This window comes from Podarcis pityusensis (assembly GCF_964106645.2).
Source record: "Podarcis pityusensis genome assembly, chromosome: 6".
Classification (NCBI taxonomy): Eukaryota; Metazoa; Chordata; class Lepidosauria; order Squamata; family Lacertidae; genus Podarcis; species Podarcis pityusensis.
Window position 1 is genome coordinate 45968908 of NC_138030.1, and position 19791 is coordinate 45988698.

At 42.4% G+C, this 19791-nt stretch overlaps 1 protein-coding gene and 1 long non-coding RNA gene across 2 annotated transcripts in view; both read left to right on the forward strand.

The window, feature by feature from the left end:
• The window catches only part of LOC308479482, a 418695-nt gene that overhangs the window by 335017 nt on the left and 63887 nt on the right, over window positions 1–19791 (forward strand). The window lies entirely within an intron of this gene.
• LEMD2 (LEM domain nuclear envelope protein 2) lies at window positions 1307–19526 on the forward strand. Its single transcript, XM_081008894.1, has 9 exons — window positions 1307–2458; window positions 3934–3974; window positions 5073–5148; window positions 6507–6583; window positions 8938–9017; window positions 15430–15575; window positions 16780–16881; window positions 16976–17078; window positions 17636–19526. The coding sequence occupies exons 1-9, from the start codon at window positions 1330–1332 to the stop codon at window positions 17784–17786; spliced, it is 1905 nt and encodes a 634-aa protein (XP_080865020.1). The 5' UTR covers window positions 1307–1329; the 3' UTR covers window positions 17787–19526.

Genomic DNA, 19791 nt, shown 5'->3' on the forward strand with positions numbered 1-19791 from the left:
AAATAGGAAAAATGTGCCCAGAAAGTAATTTTCTCCTTTGGAACCAAAGGGGATCCAGTAATGTTTTGCCTCACTAGAAATGCATTCGATGGTTACACTATATTTGATGCAAGTTAAAAAGAGAATTTTTCTAAGGTATAATAATACTAATACATAGCAGCCTGGGCAAAATGTTAAGCTCATTAACTGAGAAGCAAGGTTTTCTCCATACACAGGATATACACACTTTGCATTGTCTATTCTGAATTTATTTCCTCAGTTTATTTCATTACATTCTTGACCTTTTCCAGGCCAGTTTAAACCCTCTTGGCCCCAGATCAGGTAAAAAACAGAAAGTTATAGCCGCAAATTCTTGAGCTGGCAGGATACAAAATTCTGTTTTACAATTACTGTATTTCTTTAGATAAAGTTTTAGAGGAAGGTGAACAGCTCTATTGGCTACCCAATTTCCAGCTGGTGGAATGAAACGCAACAATAAAGGGTCGTTTTAGTTTTATTTGTATCCAAGTTTGCTGCAACCCCTCTAAAACACGTCCTCCTAACGAACGAGGGCTGAGATCGCCAAGGAACGGGAATGAACAAAGAAAAGGGATCGTTCTCATCGGCTCTTCATTAATATCGTTATTCCTTGCCCCAGTGGCCCACTGGGTGCATTGCGCCGCCTGCGAGCCTTTTCCCACGAAGCTGAAAACCAATAAAAGCAATCTTGCGCCACAATCCGATACGAGTTTACATGGAAGTAAGCCCCGCTGCGTTCAGTTAGCCTTACAGGCAGAAACACATGCACCGGAATGCATCCCTAAGGCATATTTAAGGAAGGAAGGAAGGAAGGCAAGAGGCCAGACAGAAGTCAGGCTGTACTAAAATAAAGAAATAATCATCTTTCCACATTTCGGAATTAAAGATGGGATGACTTTAAACAATAACAATATTTAAGGTGCAACAGAGATTGGGGGATGGGGGCAAGTCCGCAGTGTACTCTGCCACTGATATGTGTAGGTGCTTTTTGCTTTCTTTTTTGTTTATTTATCTCGCTACAAGGGCCTGGCCGGTTTGCAGTACAATCCTAGTATAGACGTCTACTCGGAAGCAAGCCCTCCTGAGCTCAAAGGCACTTTCTCCCAGGCAAGCGTATAAAAAAGAATGCAGCCTCTCGGAGCGCCATAAGCGACCCTCTCAAGATGGCGGCCGCGTCGGAGGCGGCCCTGACCTCCACATGATGGCAGCTGGAAGAGAGACGCCTGCTTGCCCCTACCAAGATGGCGGTAAGCCCTTCCTCGCCGGAGAAGGTATCACTTCCGGCTGGCGCTCCTCCGCTCCTCTCTGGCTATGGCCGCAGCGGGTCTGTCAGACGCAGAGCTGCGGGCGGAGCTGCTGGCCCTCGGCTACCAGCCGGGGCCCATTACCGATTCCACCCGCAAGCTCTACGCCAAGAAACTCACCCGGCTGAGGGCCGAGGTGGCCGCTGGGCTGAGGAGCCGCGGCAGCGCCGCCCGGACACACCCTCAGGGCCCGAGCGGCCCCGCGAGGCCCAAGGCCGCGGCCGGGCCCAAGGCGGCTCCCCGGGGGCCCCGCGTCCCGGTTAGGAGGGAGGAGAGCGAGGAGGAGGAAGAGGAGGAGGAGGAGGAGGAGGAAGAAGGGAGCGACTACGAGCCGCCTCGTCGGGAGGCGACGAGCGGGAGTCGAGGGCTGCTGCCTCAGAGCAATGACTGGCGGGCAGACAGCGGGCTCGCCGCCGCCCGGAGGCCCCAGTTGACAGCTCGGGAGGGAGCGACGCCGAGCAGCCGCTGGGAGGAGGGCAGTAGCGGGTTGGCTTCGAGGAGAGCCCGGCTGGAGGCGGGAGAAGGCTTCGAGGCCCCTTACCAAAGGGCGGCGGCGGCGCCCAGGTTCACCTCCAGCCCTTCGTGGGGAGCAGCATCCCCAGGAGGTGGAATAGGGTTAAGTCCCAGCAAGTGGTGGGAAAAGGAGCAGAGCGTGAGCCCCAGCCTTTCCTGGAAGCCCCCCGTGGTGGGGGGCAGTGCTGCAGGCTTCAGTAACAGGGCCCAGCTAGAGGCCGAAAGGGGGGTCACCCCAAGCTCCTTCAGTAACAGGGCCCACCTAGAGGCCGAAAGGAGGGTCACCCCAAGCTCCTATTTGGGGTCACTGACCCAAAGGAGCGAAGAGGGGCTGACCTACAGGTCCCCGTGGAGAGCGCAGAAGGAGGTTGGGCTCGCGCCCAGGAGTTTGAAAACACCGCCATGGGGGGCAAGAGAGTTGAGTAGGGAGACACGCTGGGATGGGACGCGCCAGCATGTAGGCTTGAAACCCCAAGCTCAGGGCATAAGGAGGAAAGGCAGAGGCCTAGAATTTTATCTCTCCTGGTTCCTGTGGCTGGCAACCATAGGGCTGCTGGTCATTTTCCTGGGCATCCTTTGGGTGAAGATGATGGGACCTCCCCGACTGGAAGGGCCTGAGAATTGTACGTGTGCGGGATGTAACGCTGCTTTTCCTCTTCAACCCCGCTTCCATCTCTTCTTCCTCTTACAGATAGCCTCATTTAGAGTTTTGTTGTTCCAGTCCCTTTTCTTTTCAGCTTGTTGCTTACAGAAACACAACTTGTAGAACTTTTTGTGGCGAAAGTTAGCATCCGTTCCTTCAAAAGCTCATAATCAATGTACAAAAATGACTGAGGCTGCATGCTCACTATGTCTTCAAAGCACATTTCCCCCCTCAATGAATTCTAGGCGCTGTAGTTTGTTAAGGGTTGCTAGGAATTGTAACTCAATGATGGGTTAACTGCAGTACCCAGAATCCTTTGAGGGAAAGAATGTAGTTACAATGTGCTTTAAAGTTATAGTGTGTGCATAGCCTAAGGATGAATACCTTTTCAAATAAGCATTACAGGAAGTTTGTTCTGGCCCAGGTTCTAAGGATATGTTGTCAAAAGAAAGCTTTATGATGTCTTTCAGACTGGCTGCCTAGCAACTACTGATATTGAAATGTTTAATAGTTGCACACACCAAAGAGATTAAGCAGATGAAAGGGTTCTTTCTACCTTTTTGAAAAGGATAGACTGAATTCTCCTGATGTATCAAATAATAATTCTCTTGTATGACTTTAGAATGACAAGTGGGAGGTGGACATGGTTGTTACTAATAGGATGTTTCCTTCACTGTCTTAGACTACCACTCCAAAAATCATAACGGTTACTTCAGTAACTACAAATTCATGATCAATTGGACAGTTTTTCTGGTCACTTTGTTTTTGCAAAGCATTGTGGGAAAATGTGTAAAAGATTCTTCCCACCCACTTGTATTTTAAAATCTGGTGAAATTTTATGTGGCAATATATATTGGCTGTTACCCTTATGTTACAGATTTATGATGAGGTAGTGGGATGTTCTTACTCATTCCAGAAATCAGTCTAGCATCCTTTCACCAGCATTACAAAGTAACTTTTCCTACAGTATGATAGCAAAATACTGTCTCAGTCAAGATTTGTCTGCACTATGTTTTAATCCATAAGTGTTCAAGAAGCTAAATCACATTTTCTGTCTATAGTTATATTCAGAATCAAAACCCCAGATACTCTGCAAAGTAAACAAATGTGCTTATTTTGACATGAATGCAGAATAGTTATTTCTCTTGTCTTGTTACTATGTTATGTAAATCATTTCCTTTTGATGGGAAATCTATGGGTGCTTAACTTTGCAGTAAGTCCCATTGAACAAAATGGGGCACTTCCAAGGAACATTATTAGGTTCGTATTTCAGGTTTAACAAAATAAAATGCTTAGAGAATAAATTCCAGAAGGGTAGCCATGTCCATCTTCTGTAACAAAACGAAGTAGGATTTAATCCGCAAAAGCTTATGCCACAATGAATCTGTTAGTTTTGAAGATGCTACAAGACTCATTGTTTTTTAAAAAAATAAATCCTTATTTCTTCTCGTTCAGTTAACCTATTGCCCATGGATTGTGAAAGAACTAAAGAAGGTGTAAGTATGAATCTTCTTACTATCTCCAATGTTAAATTTTGTTAATAAGTACAATGTACAGCTTACCTGTGACTGCTATCAGCCCCAGTCAGTTTGGCCAAAGGCTAGAGATGATGAGGAGTTTGGTCCAACAATATCTGGAGGGCCACAGGCAGTGCTTTTTTTTCTGGGGGGGATGCAGAACCCTAAACATTTTGTGAGTCTAAGTTTGGCCTCATTGAGGGACAGTATTTCATTAAGAGTAGGAAAATGAGAGTATTCCTAAACATTTTTTTTAGAAAAAAAGCACTGGCCACAGATCACTTAGTATCTGTGTTGCTACAGAAGTAAGCTTCTGCTATTTTCCAAGAGAAATCTAATGATTTATTGATGTGCAATTAACAGACAGCTTCTTATAGATTAGTAATTCAGACCATGTAAATCTAAGCTGCTGCAAATCTAAATCCTTCTTATCTTACAGAAATATTCGTTAGTCAGTTGTAACAAAAGTGAGACTGATTTGTGACAAGGATTTCATCTGTAAAGCTACTTTTCAATAACAAGCTTAATAGAGCTAACAGCCTTTAATCTCTCCTGATGTGCGCATGCAGTTGTAACTTTTTCTATAACATGTAGCTGAATAAGACAAACCTTGTTATACAATATAGTGCATATAATGAAAATGAAAGCCCTTGATTTGTTTTTTGTACATACGTAGATTTAAGATTATTTATCATCAAACTTACTTAGAATATAAGAATTTGAGATCTGAGGGCTGTATAGTTTTTGTACCCCCCCACCCCAAAATCCAATGTTTTACAGTGCACATAATCCACAGGATGTGATGGATTTTATTCTGATAGTGACTGCAGTGAAGGGAACAGATATATAATGAGTCCACTCATTCTCCCCATCATCATACAAAATGATATACCTTAGCAATGACATTTGCAGAAAGAGAGAATTAAACTTCTGGCAAGAAATGAGGTCTTATGAGTCCATCCTTAGTTTTCAGTAGCTAAATTAGAGCGCATGAGAAATGTTCTATTTAATAGTTGTAATTTTTGTAGTTGGTTGAATTAAAGATCTGTTGAATAATTTTCTCTCTTAATTTTTCAGTACTGTCAGGAAAAACATGAAGAAATGGTAATGACCATTCTGTATGAACTATACAATTATCTTGCAGTTCAAGCTGGTGAGTTCTTATTTATCTTTTTACCAATCACTTTGTTCAAAGAAAATAGGTGTATACTAGCTAGGTATTTTCAACCTTAATTTGAATTTAAAAGAGCGAGGACTGTTTTGTTTCCCTTCAAAGGCTGCAGAGGAATGTAGGAAAAACAGCCTTTCTAAATCTGAGCTGCATTATTATTAAAACAATGACCTCCTAGTATGGCACTGATGTTTTCACATAGATAAAATGAGATTTAGGGTCATATTCAACTAATCCATTGTGGTAGTGTGAGACCATGAAAGGATTCCCACTAGCGCAATGGGAATTCCCTCCTTTCCTCCCCCTGCAAAAGATTGCACTGTTAAATAACTTCTTGCATAGTTTTCAAGATAGTTTGTATCTTGAACATTAATTTTTTTTTGCAGCTGTCAACACAACAGACATTTTAATACCTGGCCCAAACTACTGTGTGGGCAGTGGATGGTAGGGATTTTATGCCACTGTTTCATATTTTTCATGAGAAACCAGTTTTCAAAAGAAAACTGGCACTGGACAACTGCTTAAGTGTCAGGCTGTATCTTAGAGTGTCCGTTACGATAGGCAGTCTCACTCCCCTCTTGTGTTTATTATGAAAGTTGTAGTAGTAGTATGCCACCCTTCTTCCAAAGATGACAGGGCAGTCACAACAAAATGGCAACAACAAAATGAGAAAACAAAATACATAATAAAAACAAGAACAAAGCATTAGCCCTTCTCCCACAAGCACATTTTAAGGGCCATAGAATGTTAATCAGCCAAAGGCCTGGTTATAGAGAAATGTTTTTGCCTGGCACCTAAAGATTTGTAATGAAGGCATCAGGTGAACCACAAAACATAACCTGACCAGAAGCTAAGTGGCAGGCCCACCCTAAAACTTTTTCAGCATTGGAAGCCGGTCAACGTGTAACATCCCTGATCCCATCCCGAATGTGAATCATAATGAAAGCATTTTTTTTAAGGGGAATGTGGGGGTGTCCTCAGACATGTTATAAATCTTTGTATAATTCAGTAAATTTTTCAGGCACTGTTTAATAGTATCCTATTAGCCCAAAGCATTAGGCAAGGTACAGTTACACAAAGGAGGGACACATACATGCATTTCTTCAAAGGTATGAGTTGCTCTCATGGAATAAATGTGAGGTTTGATTGCCTTATGCTAGCGTGTATACAGCACTGCAAATTTTATTAAGTCATAAAACTAAACCAGGTCTATATTCTGTAAAAACATTTTGGCTAGCATTAAAAGTGCTTTAAAAAGGAACTTAGCTCAGTGCTTCTGTACTATTTGGCAAGTTTCATGATTTCCATGTCAATAATTTTTTCTGTCCCACCACCACCAGGCAACTTTGAGTGTGGAAACCCTGATAACCTAGAAAGTAAATGCATTCCAGTTAGTGTGGCAAAGGAATATATAGAGGTAAGCAAGGTCCTGACATTTTTCTATTATGGTATATATTTGTATCTGCTATTTAGTGCATTAAAACTACCTTCTATTTTATTTTTTCCCTTCAGTAATTCTGTTATTATTATTATTTTTTTTTTTTAAATAATATTTATTAAGATTTTCAAAAATACAGAAAGTAAGAATTAAAATACATTCAGAACCTTATTTTCAAACATCCACTTTCTGGGACTCCCCCCTTCCCCCACCCCTACCATATTCCTTTTTCATATTGTTGGCTCCACAAGCTCTCGGTTCTGATTAAAAACTTAATTTGTTTAGACCATTATTCGAATTTAAAATTTATACACTCCTCATCAACACCCTTAATAAAAAACAAAAAATTTCTTTCCCAGGGTCCACCCCATTTTTATTCCACAATTTCCCTTTTTTTTTTAATAATAAAAACACCCCACACAATAGTAATATCAGAAATAAGAAATGAAAGGTATAATAGATGAAACAAAGCCAGTTCAAAAAAAAGAAGTTAACAAGCCTTTGGATTTTAGTTCTCCCCCCCTGTCCCCGGTTTAATTTCCCCCTGACCACCAAACCATGTTATCCGCCTGGAATTCTTACAATCCATAAATCGCCTATTTCCCCCAACTCCTTGCTGGCTTTTTTTTTTTTTTTTTTTCCTTCTATAATTATTTTTAAAACACTTAACTTCAGATCTTTAATAAATAATAAAGCTCCCCCCATTGTTCTTTCCAAATTGTAGTCCAGTTTCCTCTTGTTCCGCTGCTGAAACGTTCTAATTCATAAGCTTAGTAAGTCTGCAGGGATTATTGTTATTCAGGAACAAAACTTGCGTTCAGTCCCTTCCTTTCTTCAATAGAAAATTCTATTGTCTCCTTTAGCTGAACACCCTGTAGACAAAATATTATTTCCGTTTTGCAGCTTTCCCAGAAGATAACCAGTCCTGTAAAATTCCAATGGTATTTTTCCACTTACGACCATCTTTGTAATGTCCCGAAACTCCTCTAGGGGGATTGTTGTAACTTTGTTTTCTCTAGTCCAAAAGTCCGATTGTTATCCATGTTTTCGCCATTTTGTGTCCAAGGTTTAACAAGGTATAGCAAATTGTAACAAATTTAGCCAGCAAAGTTCTCATAGTAAAATCCTCTCCGCTTTCCGACTTTGACAGCTACTTTGACAGCTGTCAAAATCTCCGACTCTTTTCACCAGGCTCTCTCTTCAATCACCCCGGTTCCCAGGGGGGGGGGTTACGTTTCTTCTCCCTCAATTCGTCCTCCAGCACAGTTCTTATGGTTCCCCATCGTGGAATTCTTAGTTTTTATCAGCAATACAAATCTTTTTGGACCTTGGTTTCCCCGTCCTTGTCTTGGAAGGTTTACAATAGGGGGGGGGGACTGACTTCCTTTTTGGATCCCCCCCCGCTCGTGTCCAATTCGAAAAGAAATTCTTTTTTTTCTCCTTTTAAACCCAGTTTCCAAATTACTCACGGGTTGTTGTTAAAAAGTCCGAATTTTCAATAGAAGAAGTCAGCGCTCTCCACCGGATGGCATGCGGCTGCGCTCGGCAGGGATAGCAGAGGACTCAAAGCACCACGCTTCTCCCCGGCACCCGATCCGTAGCCTTTAAAAAGGCTCCTTCACGAGTCGGGAGGGCGCTGGCGGTGCCAGCCGAGTCTCCATGTCCACGGCCCTCGTGGCCGTGGTTTTTAAGGGTCCCCGCATCGCCGGTGCGGTAGGACCCAGCCCCTGCCGAGCAGACTCCCTCCGGAGCTCGGAGAGAGTCCGCCATTCGGCGATGGCGCCAACCCGGAAGTCCTCTGTTATTATTATTTTGGCTGTTACTTGGTTGGCATTTTTTTATTTTGGGTTGTTGCGTTGGAAAACCTAAATAATATGACTGCTGAAACTTGCAGTTTCTTTTTCCATTTGAGAAACCAAAATCTTCCAGCATTTTAAAGTCGTTGCTTACAAAGCAGTAGTAAACACATTGCTTTCCTCTTTTCTTTTTTGTACCTCTCTATAGAAAAGGATTGTTAGTATACTATAGTTATGCACACCTATGGAGTGTGTTCCTGCATCAAATATGATCATAAAATTATAGTCTTAGCTACTTGGAAAACTGAATAGAATCCTAACACTCATTTTAATGTATTTAAAGTGTTGCTAAACTAATTGTGCTATAAATAGGAGACTGCCTGGGTGGGTGCCCTATGTATATTTTCTCAAATTCCGTGGAAAAGCAGGTGGAATATAAATATAATAAATTAAATAATATGGAAAGAATGTATTTACAGAAAAGTCTCACTGCTAGCTGAATGCAGAATTTAAATCTTGGGGCCCACTTCCTTACAGAATGTGACTGCCTACAGTGCACAAAGGTTTGCGGATGCTTTGCAGCGGTTACTGGACAATCACAGAGACTCGGGCATATGGTAAGTTCATTGGAATGACCTGTGTTAAATTTATCTCCATATCTGTTCACTATCCCATGAGATTCAGTGGAGATGTGACTCGGGGAACCATAAGTGACTGTTTAAAAAACAAGCAGTGTAAGACTTTCCCTAGGAAGACCCCCAGGCTTCTAGAACCAGCTAACTACAAGTGTTCTTCTAAGCCTGGCACTGTAAGATGTTTTTATTTAGATTTGCATTTGATCTGCAGAATTTGATACCCACCAAGTTGCCCACCTGTGGTTTGGTAATTCACCTCCTTATGCTTTCTGCCTGAGATTGCCAAAACATGGGTCGACGGGCATCTGGAAGGTCATAGTTGCTAGCTGTGCAGCTCCATAACGCTCAAAGAAATGAAAGGCTGGATTTATAAAGGTGCAGTTGTACCAGGGCCCAATGCCTGCAAGGGGGCTTGGACTGAGCTTCCTTTCTCTCCTCCTCCTCCTCCTCCTCCTCCTCCTCCTCTTCAGTGTCCCCCTACATCTTGTAAAGCAAAATTTGCAAACACCCTTTTAAGCAATTTCTGAGAGATAAGCCAGCCTGGCTACTCCCAATTTTCAGTGTTTGAAGTCTGAATGAAGTCAGAACTGTGATGAGTGAGTTATTTGGACAACATAGTACAGGAATCCCTGCAGTTCTAAAGAGCTGCTTTTCTCCTCTCCCCGTTAGAGTGTGCTTCCTTTCCTGCTTCTGTCCTTGGGATTTCTATAGTTTCTTTCCATTCCATTCTGTTTCTTTTTAAAATGAAAGAAAACCGATCTGCTCTCCACAATCCCCCACCCCCAGTGGCTATAGGTAGTGTTCGAAACTCCCATTGTTCTAGGCGCATTTTGCGACAAGCAGTTTCATTAGTGCAAGCAGTGTCTGAGCTCTGGGCGTAGTACTGCACCTAAAATTTCTGATTAAAACTGCAGAGTGGAAGGAGGACTTTTTCTGCCTCCCCACTTCGAGCTACTCTGAAGGCTGGAGATGAGACCCTCTTAAAAATATTAGGGGATGGGCAGGGAAAGGACTAGACCATCTTAAAAATGAACATAATATTTTAGCAGCAGTTAATTCATTTTCAGCTTTGTATTCTTGTTATAAAAGAAGTGTGCCTAGACATAACCTAGGTTTAAGATGCCATTTAGCTCCTAGCTTTCATCTCTCAGTTTCTAACACTGGCTATAGGTCTAAAATAACTCCTTAGGAATAAATCTATTGTGCACTCTAACCTGGGAGCAATAACAGCTGAACACGAGTGGAATAGTGCATCTAAAGCTTCCAACCATCTGCCCAGGTTAGTATTGGTTGAAGGCTTGGAGGTACCAGTATATTTAAGTGGGAGTGGGCAGAAAAATCTGGCCCTTTTGTAGTACAAAGGTGCATCGCTCTGGTTAAAGGAACCAAAAGTTGATACCTATGATAAAAGCACCAAGTCCCCTTTTGTAGCCATTTAATGCCTCCTCCTGTATCTCCACAACAGGCATGCGAAACAGGTTTCACTGACTGACCCAGGTTAGGAAGTGAGCAAAACCTATGAGATTTGAGTATAAAATATGAAAACGTGTGTGTATTCATTTTGTTGGTTGTCAAAATTTTCGTGTTTTGCTGAGAGCTGTAAAACTGCACATGCTCAGAGTATTTATTTGATAGTCCATGAAAGTAATAATAAATTTGTGAGTCTTTAAGAACTATCTTGACATATTTTCTGGTGCTCTATTTCATGCATTCCTTTTGGGAGGAGTGGGGGGGTCTGTTTGGTGAACTTCACCAGCCCTCCAACTGCCTTAATGTGGCCTTGATGATGTGTGCAGGCCTGACTTGTAATGCTTGGCTGTTACACTTTATTTCTTTTTTATTTGTGGAAACTAGTGTTGTGTAATGAAGGGGACTTCCTGGTTCAAATCTCACATCTCCTTAGGACAGTTGCTCTCACATTCATACCTGTAATATGGAGATGATAACAGCCTACCCTACAGGGGGAAGGTAGGGGAAGTCCCACTGCACACTCAGAAATCCTTGTGCTGATAGGACGCTTATTTAGCGCTGCTCTGGATATAACTCAGTACATAGACTGGCTGTCATTTCTCAATCTGAAACCTCATTGGATCATATGAGGTAAGCAATATTTTGGCACATCATAACTGAGAAACCTGAGACTCTCTCCCTGCTAATACCAGGGTGTTGCTTGAAATACCAACAGTTCAGAATGCAGTGATCTCTCAGTTATGGAACAAGGGTACACCGTGCCATTTCTGGTCTTTCAGGTGGACTGTAAAACTGATTCCAGTCCTCTGAAATTTATTAATTTTATTTTGTTTTACGAGATTGATACTGAATACCATGTACTTTATGCAGGTGGTTGAAATATGAGCTTGGTTGTGCTGGCCTAGCTTTCATGTGGTTTAAATTCAGGAGATTCACGGAGCATTTGTTCTCGTTCTCTTGTGCTCAAAGTAAATGTAGTTATATTAAAGGGAAGTTTTATGCTCTTTAAGGCATCTATAACACACAAAATTTGGATGATCTTGGTCACATCTTCAGAGTAGCTAACTTGCTCACTGGCATAAAGGGCAATATCCTTGCTGTCTTCAGTTGGTTCTGGAAGAACAGAATAAGCTTTTTTCCAGCAGATGAGTTTGTTTATTTGTAAATGGTGGCTGCAGACTGTGTCTGGAGAGCAAACATCACCCTGTGCAAATCATTTCAGCTCTTTGAAAAATCATGCCATCTCTCTGAGTGCCTATTATATATTTATAAGGACTTCCTTGCCTGTCTCGTCCCGATATTATAGATTACTCTCTTGAACTGTGAGGGAGATATCAAGAGCCACTTGCTGCCGGCAGGGAGCCCATATAAATATATTTTCAAACTCTCTAATACAGATGTGCTATTTGAAAACACAATTATTTTGGTGAGCAGGAAAGGATGGATAATAGCAATTTGAAATGCATTCCTTTGCAGTTACCAGGGATTCATGCCAGCTAGTGTGCTAAGATTATTCCGTCTCCACTCATCTTAGTTATTTCTGTGTGGTGTAGAATTCTTTATTTGAGATTCTCCATTTGAAATCCTGCCTACAAAAGTTACTGTTGAAATTCCCATAGGCCTCAAATGCCTTACTGTTTCTCATGAAGCTTTTAGTCATCTCTCAGTTCAGTTTTTTTGGTAGGGTTAGCCTGTTAGGACCCTGTTTTCACAACAGATTTTAAATCTGTTCAGCTACTGTGGCTTCAGTCTAACCAAAGATATTGGGAAAGGTTGTTTTAAATTAGCCCTTTCAGCCTTTCACAGAAGTCCCGGCACACTTATAAGCATGATGTAGTGGTTAGAGTGTTGGGCTCAGACTTGGGGTGTCAGGGTTTAAATCACCAATAGGCCGTGAAACTTGCTGGGTGACCTTGGGCTGGTCACTGCTTCTCAGCCTCACAGAGTTGTTGTGAGGATGAAATGGGTAGGGGGAGAATCAAGTATTCTATTTTGAGTTCCTTGGAGGAAAGGTAGGTTATAAAAATTATAAGAAAACAAATAAATAACTATAATTCCTCGAGTTCGTTGGGGGGAGCCATTGTTGTTAAAATGGTATCAGATTCAATCTTTTATCAAGGCAGAATGATAGAAGAGTAAAACAATTTGCCTGTATATGTGTCTCTTTTGAAGCCAGTGAGATTAGTGCACAAATTTGCATAGAATGCCAGGTACTAAATTTTAATTATTTTAGTATGGAATACAGTTCTGAGTAATGCTTTGAAGGTGATCCCGAAAGTACAGTCTTGCTGTGTTTTCATGTAAGTTGGTAGATGCCAATGCCTCAGTTCAGTAGTGTTTATTAGATTTCAGACATAATTTTGAGGCCTTCTTAACTCTCTCACTGCTGTAGAATAATTCAACAAGCCCGAGGCTGTGAGCAACAACAAAATACTCTCCTCCCCTAATCTCATTATCTAAAACTCTGCTGTAACCTAATGTTCGAAAACGTGTTCCATTTTTCCATTCTTTGTATAGGAAGACTCCACACTGCTAAACACTGTTCCCTTAGGGACATGCTTAGAATTGCTGGTGGGATGGAATTCAGTGCTTTCTAATTAAGATTTTCTTCACTGTTACAAGTCATAGCCTGGAAGCGTAAAATACACTCCCCAGTTTTGTATTCACCATAATTAAGAGTTTCATCAACACTTGAGCAAATGGATCCTGTTCTGGCAGCTCAATATGAAACTCAATAAGAATGTACAGCATACTAAAGACCTGCTGCAGGCTTTCCAACAAATGTTGTGCGAACTTATTTGACACTGTTCTGTTAAGAGCAGAACCAAATAAGACAGCTGTGCTTGGAAACCCTGCTGCATATTTTAAGATCTTTCAGAAACTTGGGATCCAAATAATCCATGGGGATGGGTAAAAAGTTGAGTGTGATGCAGCATGTCAGGAGCTTATGTGCACTGCTCAGCAGTGTTTCTTGGTCAACTGATTTGGACTATCTGTATGATGAGCTATTAATTGCAACCCTGGTGTGACATCAGTTAGCTGCCAAAAATGTGATCACCTGGATTTTTTTTATATACACTGATTGAAAAGGCTTGGAGACTGGGAATTCTACAGCAGGGCTCTTCCAGATTTCCTTTAGTGAGCCTGCAGAGACTAGAGTCAGAGTGCGGTAATTGCTGTACTTCTTCCATCTTTCTGTTTTGCGGTAATTCCTTTATCTGCCTTCAACTGCTGAAAGAGGTTTTCACAGGCATTTTACCAGCATGTACTAGGGCTGGGCAATATCAGTTTTTCAACATTGCAGTGTATCACCAGCCAAACACTGTGGTTTGGCGATATACCATAGTGTTGAAAAAACAAGATGCATTGGTCTCTGCGTGCAAGACAACAGGTGAAACTGCCCCAGCTCTCACCTCGAGATGCACCCAGGCTCACAGGGTGAGACAATTTAGCTTGTTTGCGCCACTCAGCTGGGAGGATGAAAGGTCCCCCTCCCAGCTGAGACAGACCCAGTGCTCTTGCCACTCGCACACAAGCAACAGAAGCATCGGGGCTGCTTTGCGCAGCTCAGCTGGGGGGAGTGAACGCTGAGATTGCCCTGTGCTCTTGCACAGGCAGAGCATTGGGGCTCCTTTAACTGCAGCAAGCACATTCCCCTCAGCTGAACATTCACAGAACCCCCACCCTGTTGCAGGCTTGTGTGAGCCAGGGCTGGGCTAGGGGCTTCTTTAACTGCGGCAAGGGCAGCTGCACACTTCTCAGTCAAACAGTTTAAAGATGCAGAGGGAGGAGTAAGCTGTATCGGGGCCTGTCAGCAGAGTAGAATGGCAATTTCACTCAGTGATATATCATTGAGGAAACCACCACCGCTCCTGAGTTCCTCTGCTAGTGGATGCTGCTAACAGTGGGACTCAGGAGCGGTGGCGGTTTCACCAGTGATATACCGCTGAGTGAAACTGATGTCACGGTCTGCTCCACATACCGGTCCTGGGTGATAAATTGATATATCACCCAGGCCTAGCATGTACAGACTCTTAAATTCTATATTCACACATTCTGCTGTCATGCAAGTCCATTTTCTCAACTGCATGGTTTGAATGCACTCCATGCCCAGTTGCCAAATATCCTGAGTCAATCATCTCTTGCATTGAGACTCTCTTATCACTGTTTACTCTGCTGGGTCCATGGGAAGCCAAGTTCCTGTAAAGCCCCTCTGGTAGCTGAGGAAGTGTGCATTCACACGAAACCTCATACCAATAGCTAACTAAGTTGGTCTCTAAGGAGCTACTGGAAAGAATTTATTTTATTTGTTTCATATTGTTTCTCCTCTGGCACAGTTAGCTAAACTATCTTTTTGTGGGGATTAGGAGCTGGAATTATCCTAGTGGCCATTTCCAGGGTTTTCTCATTTTGCAGGATGAGGTTTTTCCTTATTGCAGATTTTGCACAGAATAAATTTGGTGTGCATATAATTGTAGGCTTTCCCCTCATCCTTTTCCAAAGATGCACCAACATTTAATGCAGGTGAACTTAACATTTTTCCCAACAAAATTAACTGCTGGAATTTGTTTCAAGGAAAATAGACTCAACATTCATGCACACTTTCACTTGATCTCTGTGCAGTCGCTGGAGGAGGGAATCCAGTTTAAAAGTTTAATCTCCTGTATACTGTACTAAGAGGTGCTGTCAGAAGAAACAAAAATACTATAGAAGAGGACTACTTTGCTAGTGTGCTATCTTTGTTTGCTCTCCTCTCATATCCTCATCAATCTGCTGTTAATGAGCCACTGCTAGAATATTCTGAGAAGGTTGGGAGCAAGAAACTAAGGAGTGTGATGGAGAGGATAGCATGTTTATAATAAATATGGACCATCAACTTCTTTGCATTGTTCAGTCAAGGAATCTTTCTGCTTCATCCTTTCAGGTTACAAGGCGATGAGAGTTCCGAAACAGTTACCGCAGTGAGCCAAGTGGTTTGTCTCGAATCCACCCGTCCCCGAATGGGCTTAGGCTGCCGTTTCCGCCGGGCACTGAATACAGCAATTACTAACCTATTTATATTCTTTTGGAGTAAGTTTTCCCCTACTTTATCTGTGACAGCCAAGATCTCCCAACAGTCTTATACAGTGTGAGATTCTGGAAGGTTGAGGGAATAATGAATGAAATTGCTGAATATTTAATCTTGGGCCTAACAGCAAGAAGCAGTCTTGAGACTGGCTCATGCACTGTGGGTGTTTGCCATTTCATGAAAATCATCCCGTGGAGGTCTCTCTGTGTGCACCACAACTTCATGCATTTGTGCTCTGGCATTTACCCCAGTGAATTCTGCCCTCCTCCTCACAAGGCACTATTAATACCCTGCTTCCTTAACAGTCGCAGTATTATTCTTAGTCATGCATTGCTGACTAAACACAGATCATGCACACACATTAGGTGAGATCCAAAGTAGTGTGGTTAGGCGTACATTCGAGCAGCAGGGTTTCTGCTTCCTCTTTTTCTCCTGCAGCCATCTGTTCTCCCCCTCAAACCTCCAGAAGGTTCCCCCTCCCCCCGGAAATTTTGGAAGCTGCATGAAGAAGAAGCAAAACCTGGGACCCCACTGTGCAAGAGGATTTTTGTTGCACAAATGGGCAGACCTCATTGGGTTTCTCCTGTTGTATGGGGAATACCCTGCAAAGAATGTGCATGTGAATGATATAAATGGGAACAGGATTTAAGAGGAAAATACCAGTAGTCAGCCTTTACGCAGCTAGTGTGTTATAGTGGATGTTGTTTGGATTTAGACTTGGGAAGGGGAGACAAGGTTTCAAATTCCCACTCAGTCATAAAGTTTGCTTGGGCCAGTCACTATGAATTGTCAGGATAAAATGGGATAGCTCTGAATTTCTTTGCTGAAAAAGTGAAATACTGTGATGATCTGCCAAGCTGGTGAAAACAACGTGTTATTTTGCCATATTTGTAGCTCAATCCTTCACTGAAGTCTTAATAGTAATTTAACTTTGTTTGCCGAAGCATAGAGATACCCCGGGAACTAGCAAAGCTAGTCTGATTTTATTTTGTTTTTAATCTACAAAGATTTCAAATGGTGTTCAGGCTTTATTGGGTCTCCAAGTGAAGAAAGTCTCATAGCTGTGTAGCACCTTCCAACAAACACGTCTCTACATAATGGCTATATGCTGGGTGCATGGATGGGATCTTAAGGATTGCAGTGAAATATTTCAGGCTAGCTCATGTGTATTCGGAAGATTTCATCTCTGTGCTTCCTTCCTCACAGGTTTAGCTTTCCTTTGGGGGATTCTGATTCTTCTAAAGTATTACTGGCGGAAAAGGGAAGAAGAGGAACGGGACATGTATAAAATGGTGCAGAAAATCATAGGTAGCATTCACCTGCTAGTCAAATTATAGGTAAAATTCTCTCAATTTCATCAGTTTGCTTATTTGCCTGACTGCATGCATTGTTCTCTCAACAGCTGCCGTCCAAGGTCACTACAAAGAATGGGAGCAGAATCTGGAACGGTACCCATATGTAGGCATCCTTCACATCAGAGACACACTCATCCCACCACAAGACAGGTGAGTTTTTCTTTGACTTTATTAATGGTCCTGATTAAGTTACCGTGTAGATGTGGGATCATTCTTCCAAAAAGGTGGCTAACCAGTTGTCCCTGAGAAGCAGGCTGAGGAAGCAAGTATCCCCTCATATTTGTCACCAATATTTGGAATGCCTAAGAACTATTTTCCTCCAAATATAGATAATAGCCACTGATAGGACTAGTCCTTCAGGGATGTGCCTGATCATTTCAAGCCATCTACACCCGGGAACACGATAACCTGCAGCAATGAGTTCTATAAGTTGATTGTTCATGAGTCAAATGAATATTTCCTTCTGCTTGGCCTGACGCTTTTGCAGATGATGTCTTTTGAGTTCCAGTATTTAGAGAGAGAGAGAGAGATGGACAATGACGTGGAAAGTTGGAAAGGGGCCTTTTCCCCCCTTTTGTACCTTCAAATGTTGGCTGCTACAGAAATGATCCTTGGTTGATCGTGCTCTAAGCATTAGATTAGACCACCATTTTCCTGCATTGCACAAATGCTCAGCTTTGGTTACAGTGCTCTTTTTTTATCCCCAGGAAAAAAATGAAGCGGGTTTGGGACCGAGCAGTGGACTTCCTCGCTTCAAATGAGTCACGTATTCAGACCGAGTCGCACAGGGTGGCAGGAGAAGATATGCTGGTGTGGCGTTGGACGCAGCCTTCTTACCTCTCTGATTCAGATCATTAGCTCTGATCAGAGGCCAAGCCATTGGTTTAACACTGTGCAGGGCAATGTGCCCTCTTCTAGCTAGGGAATGTCCTGTTGCCCATACTCAGGTGAACCCCTGATACTACTGTACATGTGTGTGAGAGCTGTAGAATGACTCCTTGGGGGTGATCATTTTCTGTAAGGAATATAAATGTTGAAATGCAGGTGCACACCAAAGTTACTCTCATGGCATATATTTGGCTTCCATAACATAACAATTAGAAAAGAAGAAAAAGGATTCCTTCCCTAATTGAAAGATGCCATTGATAGTTTTGCTTTGGTATTAGGGAAGCCTGTATCTGACCATCTACTCAGAATGTCGGTGCTAAGACCACTAAAAGATGCTTCGTAAAGGTGTTCATTACAGAAGCACTGTGGATAAGAGTGGACAACAAATATGCGAGGTATATTTGTTCTTAGAAACTGATCAGGAGTAATCTGCTGGCATTGTTTATTGGGTGATGGGTGGGACTGAGAGGGCCAGGTCTTGAACCTTTGGAGGCAAGGTGGGAGGGGCTTAAAGCTTTTTTCCTTAGGCAGTGGTAGGTGAGCACATTTTCTTACGAGAGCGGTAGAAAGCATTCAGTCTTAAAATGGCTTGGTGGAGAGCACCGGAAAGCAACAGCTGTGCTTTTGGGTCATGTGCCATACTAGAGAGCAGATGGGGCACCAACAGTCTTTGGTACAGAATCAACTCCTCACAAATCAAGTGTTTACAGGATTGCCCAAGGAGTGGAAATCTTTTATTCAGCCAATATAGTAACATGTTTTGCGCATATAGCACCTTAGTTGGTCCAAGTTCATGCTGGTTTGTTTGTGAGGGGGAGAAACGCACCAAAATTGCCATGCACCTCTTCAGTGACGTCATAAAGTCCGAGGCTCTGGCATGATGGCACATCATTCCATTATTGGTTCAGGGCATCCACTTAACTCATTATGAACTTCACCTCTGTCCGGTGGATATAGCAAGTTGCATATGAATTTGGAATAAAGTGTGCACATTTGAGCCTCCCTAAGTAAAATGAGCTGAGCCTTTATGGTATCTTTTATGACATGTTTTGTTTCAACTGGCATATTTATTTGCAAGTGGGTGGTAGCCTGAACTTGGAAGTTTGCCCTTTTACTCCCCCTGCTGGCAGAGCTGAAAAACTGACGGATTGGAATTTTCACCTAGGTGCCCTTCGAGGCTGTTTTAGCAGCATGCAGCAATTCATTATGTGCCTCCTGCTGATTCATCAGTGCTGAAATCAGTGCAAAGAAAAGCAGCCTCCAAAAACAAAGCACCAGGAGGTCTTATTGGTTAAGTAGAAGAAAATCTTGCATTCATTTGAATTTTATCCCCACATGTTACCATCTGTAGCGTAGGCGGTGTCTTAGAGCAAAAGAGATGTAACAGATGTCTCCGTGACATTAGCCATCCTTTTTTTTTACACACAAACACTCCCCTTATACTGTTGAAGCAGATAATCAAATTATTGCTTTTAATGTATTCTTAATTTCTGCTGATGTTTGCAAAAAATTCCACAGTGCCTGCATTCTTAGGGCTTTAAAAGAAACATTTGTGGGTATTTTTTACCATCAGACTCTCAAGAGGAAATGCCAAACAATATTATGTACAGTTGACCAAGCTGTTCATTTATTTTTATGTAGGTGCTATTTATTATACATTTTGTCTCTGTCCATTTTATCTTGCAAAATAAAAATTTGCTACAAATGGGACTGACTGGTATTGGTAACTAGTACCATCTCCTGACAAGGCGGATGTAGGCAGTTTGATTCCCTGGATATTTAATGCTGAAAGCACTCCTGAACTGAACTTCATCTGATTATATTGGGTTGCAATGAGTTATAGACAGCACTGGACAAGCACAGTGGTACTTGTAAAAACTAAGGCCTTAGGGTGAGGTCCCGTCATCCCTGACCATTGGCCATGCTGGCTAGGGCCGATGAGAGCCTGATTCCAACCACATCTGGAGGGTACTAC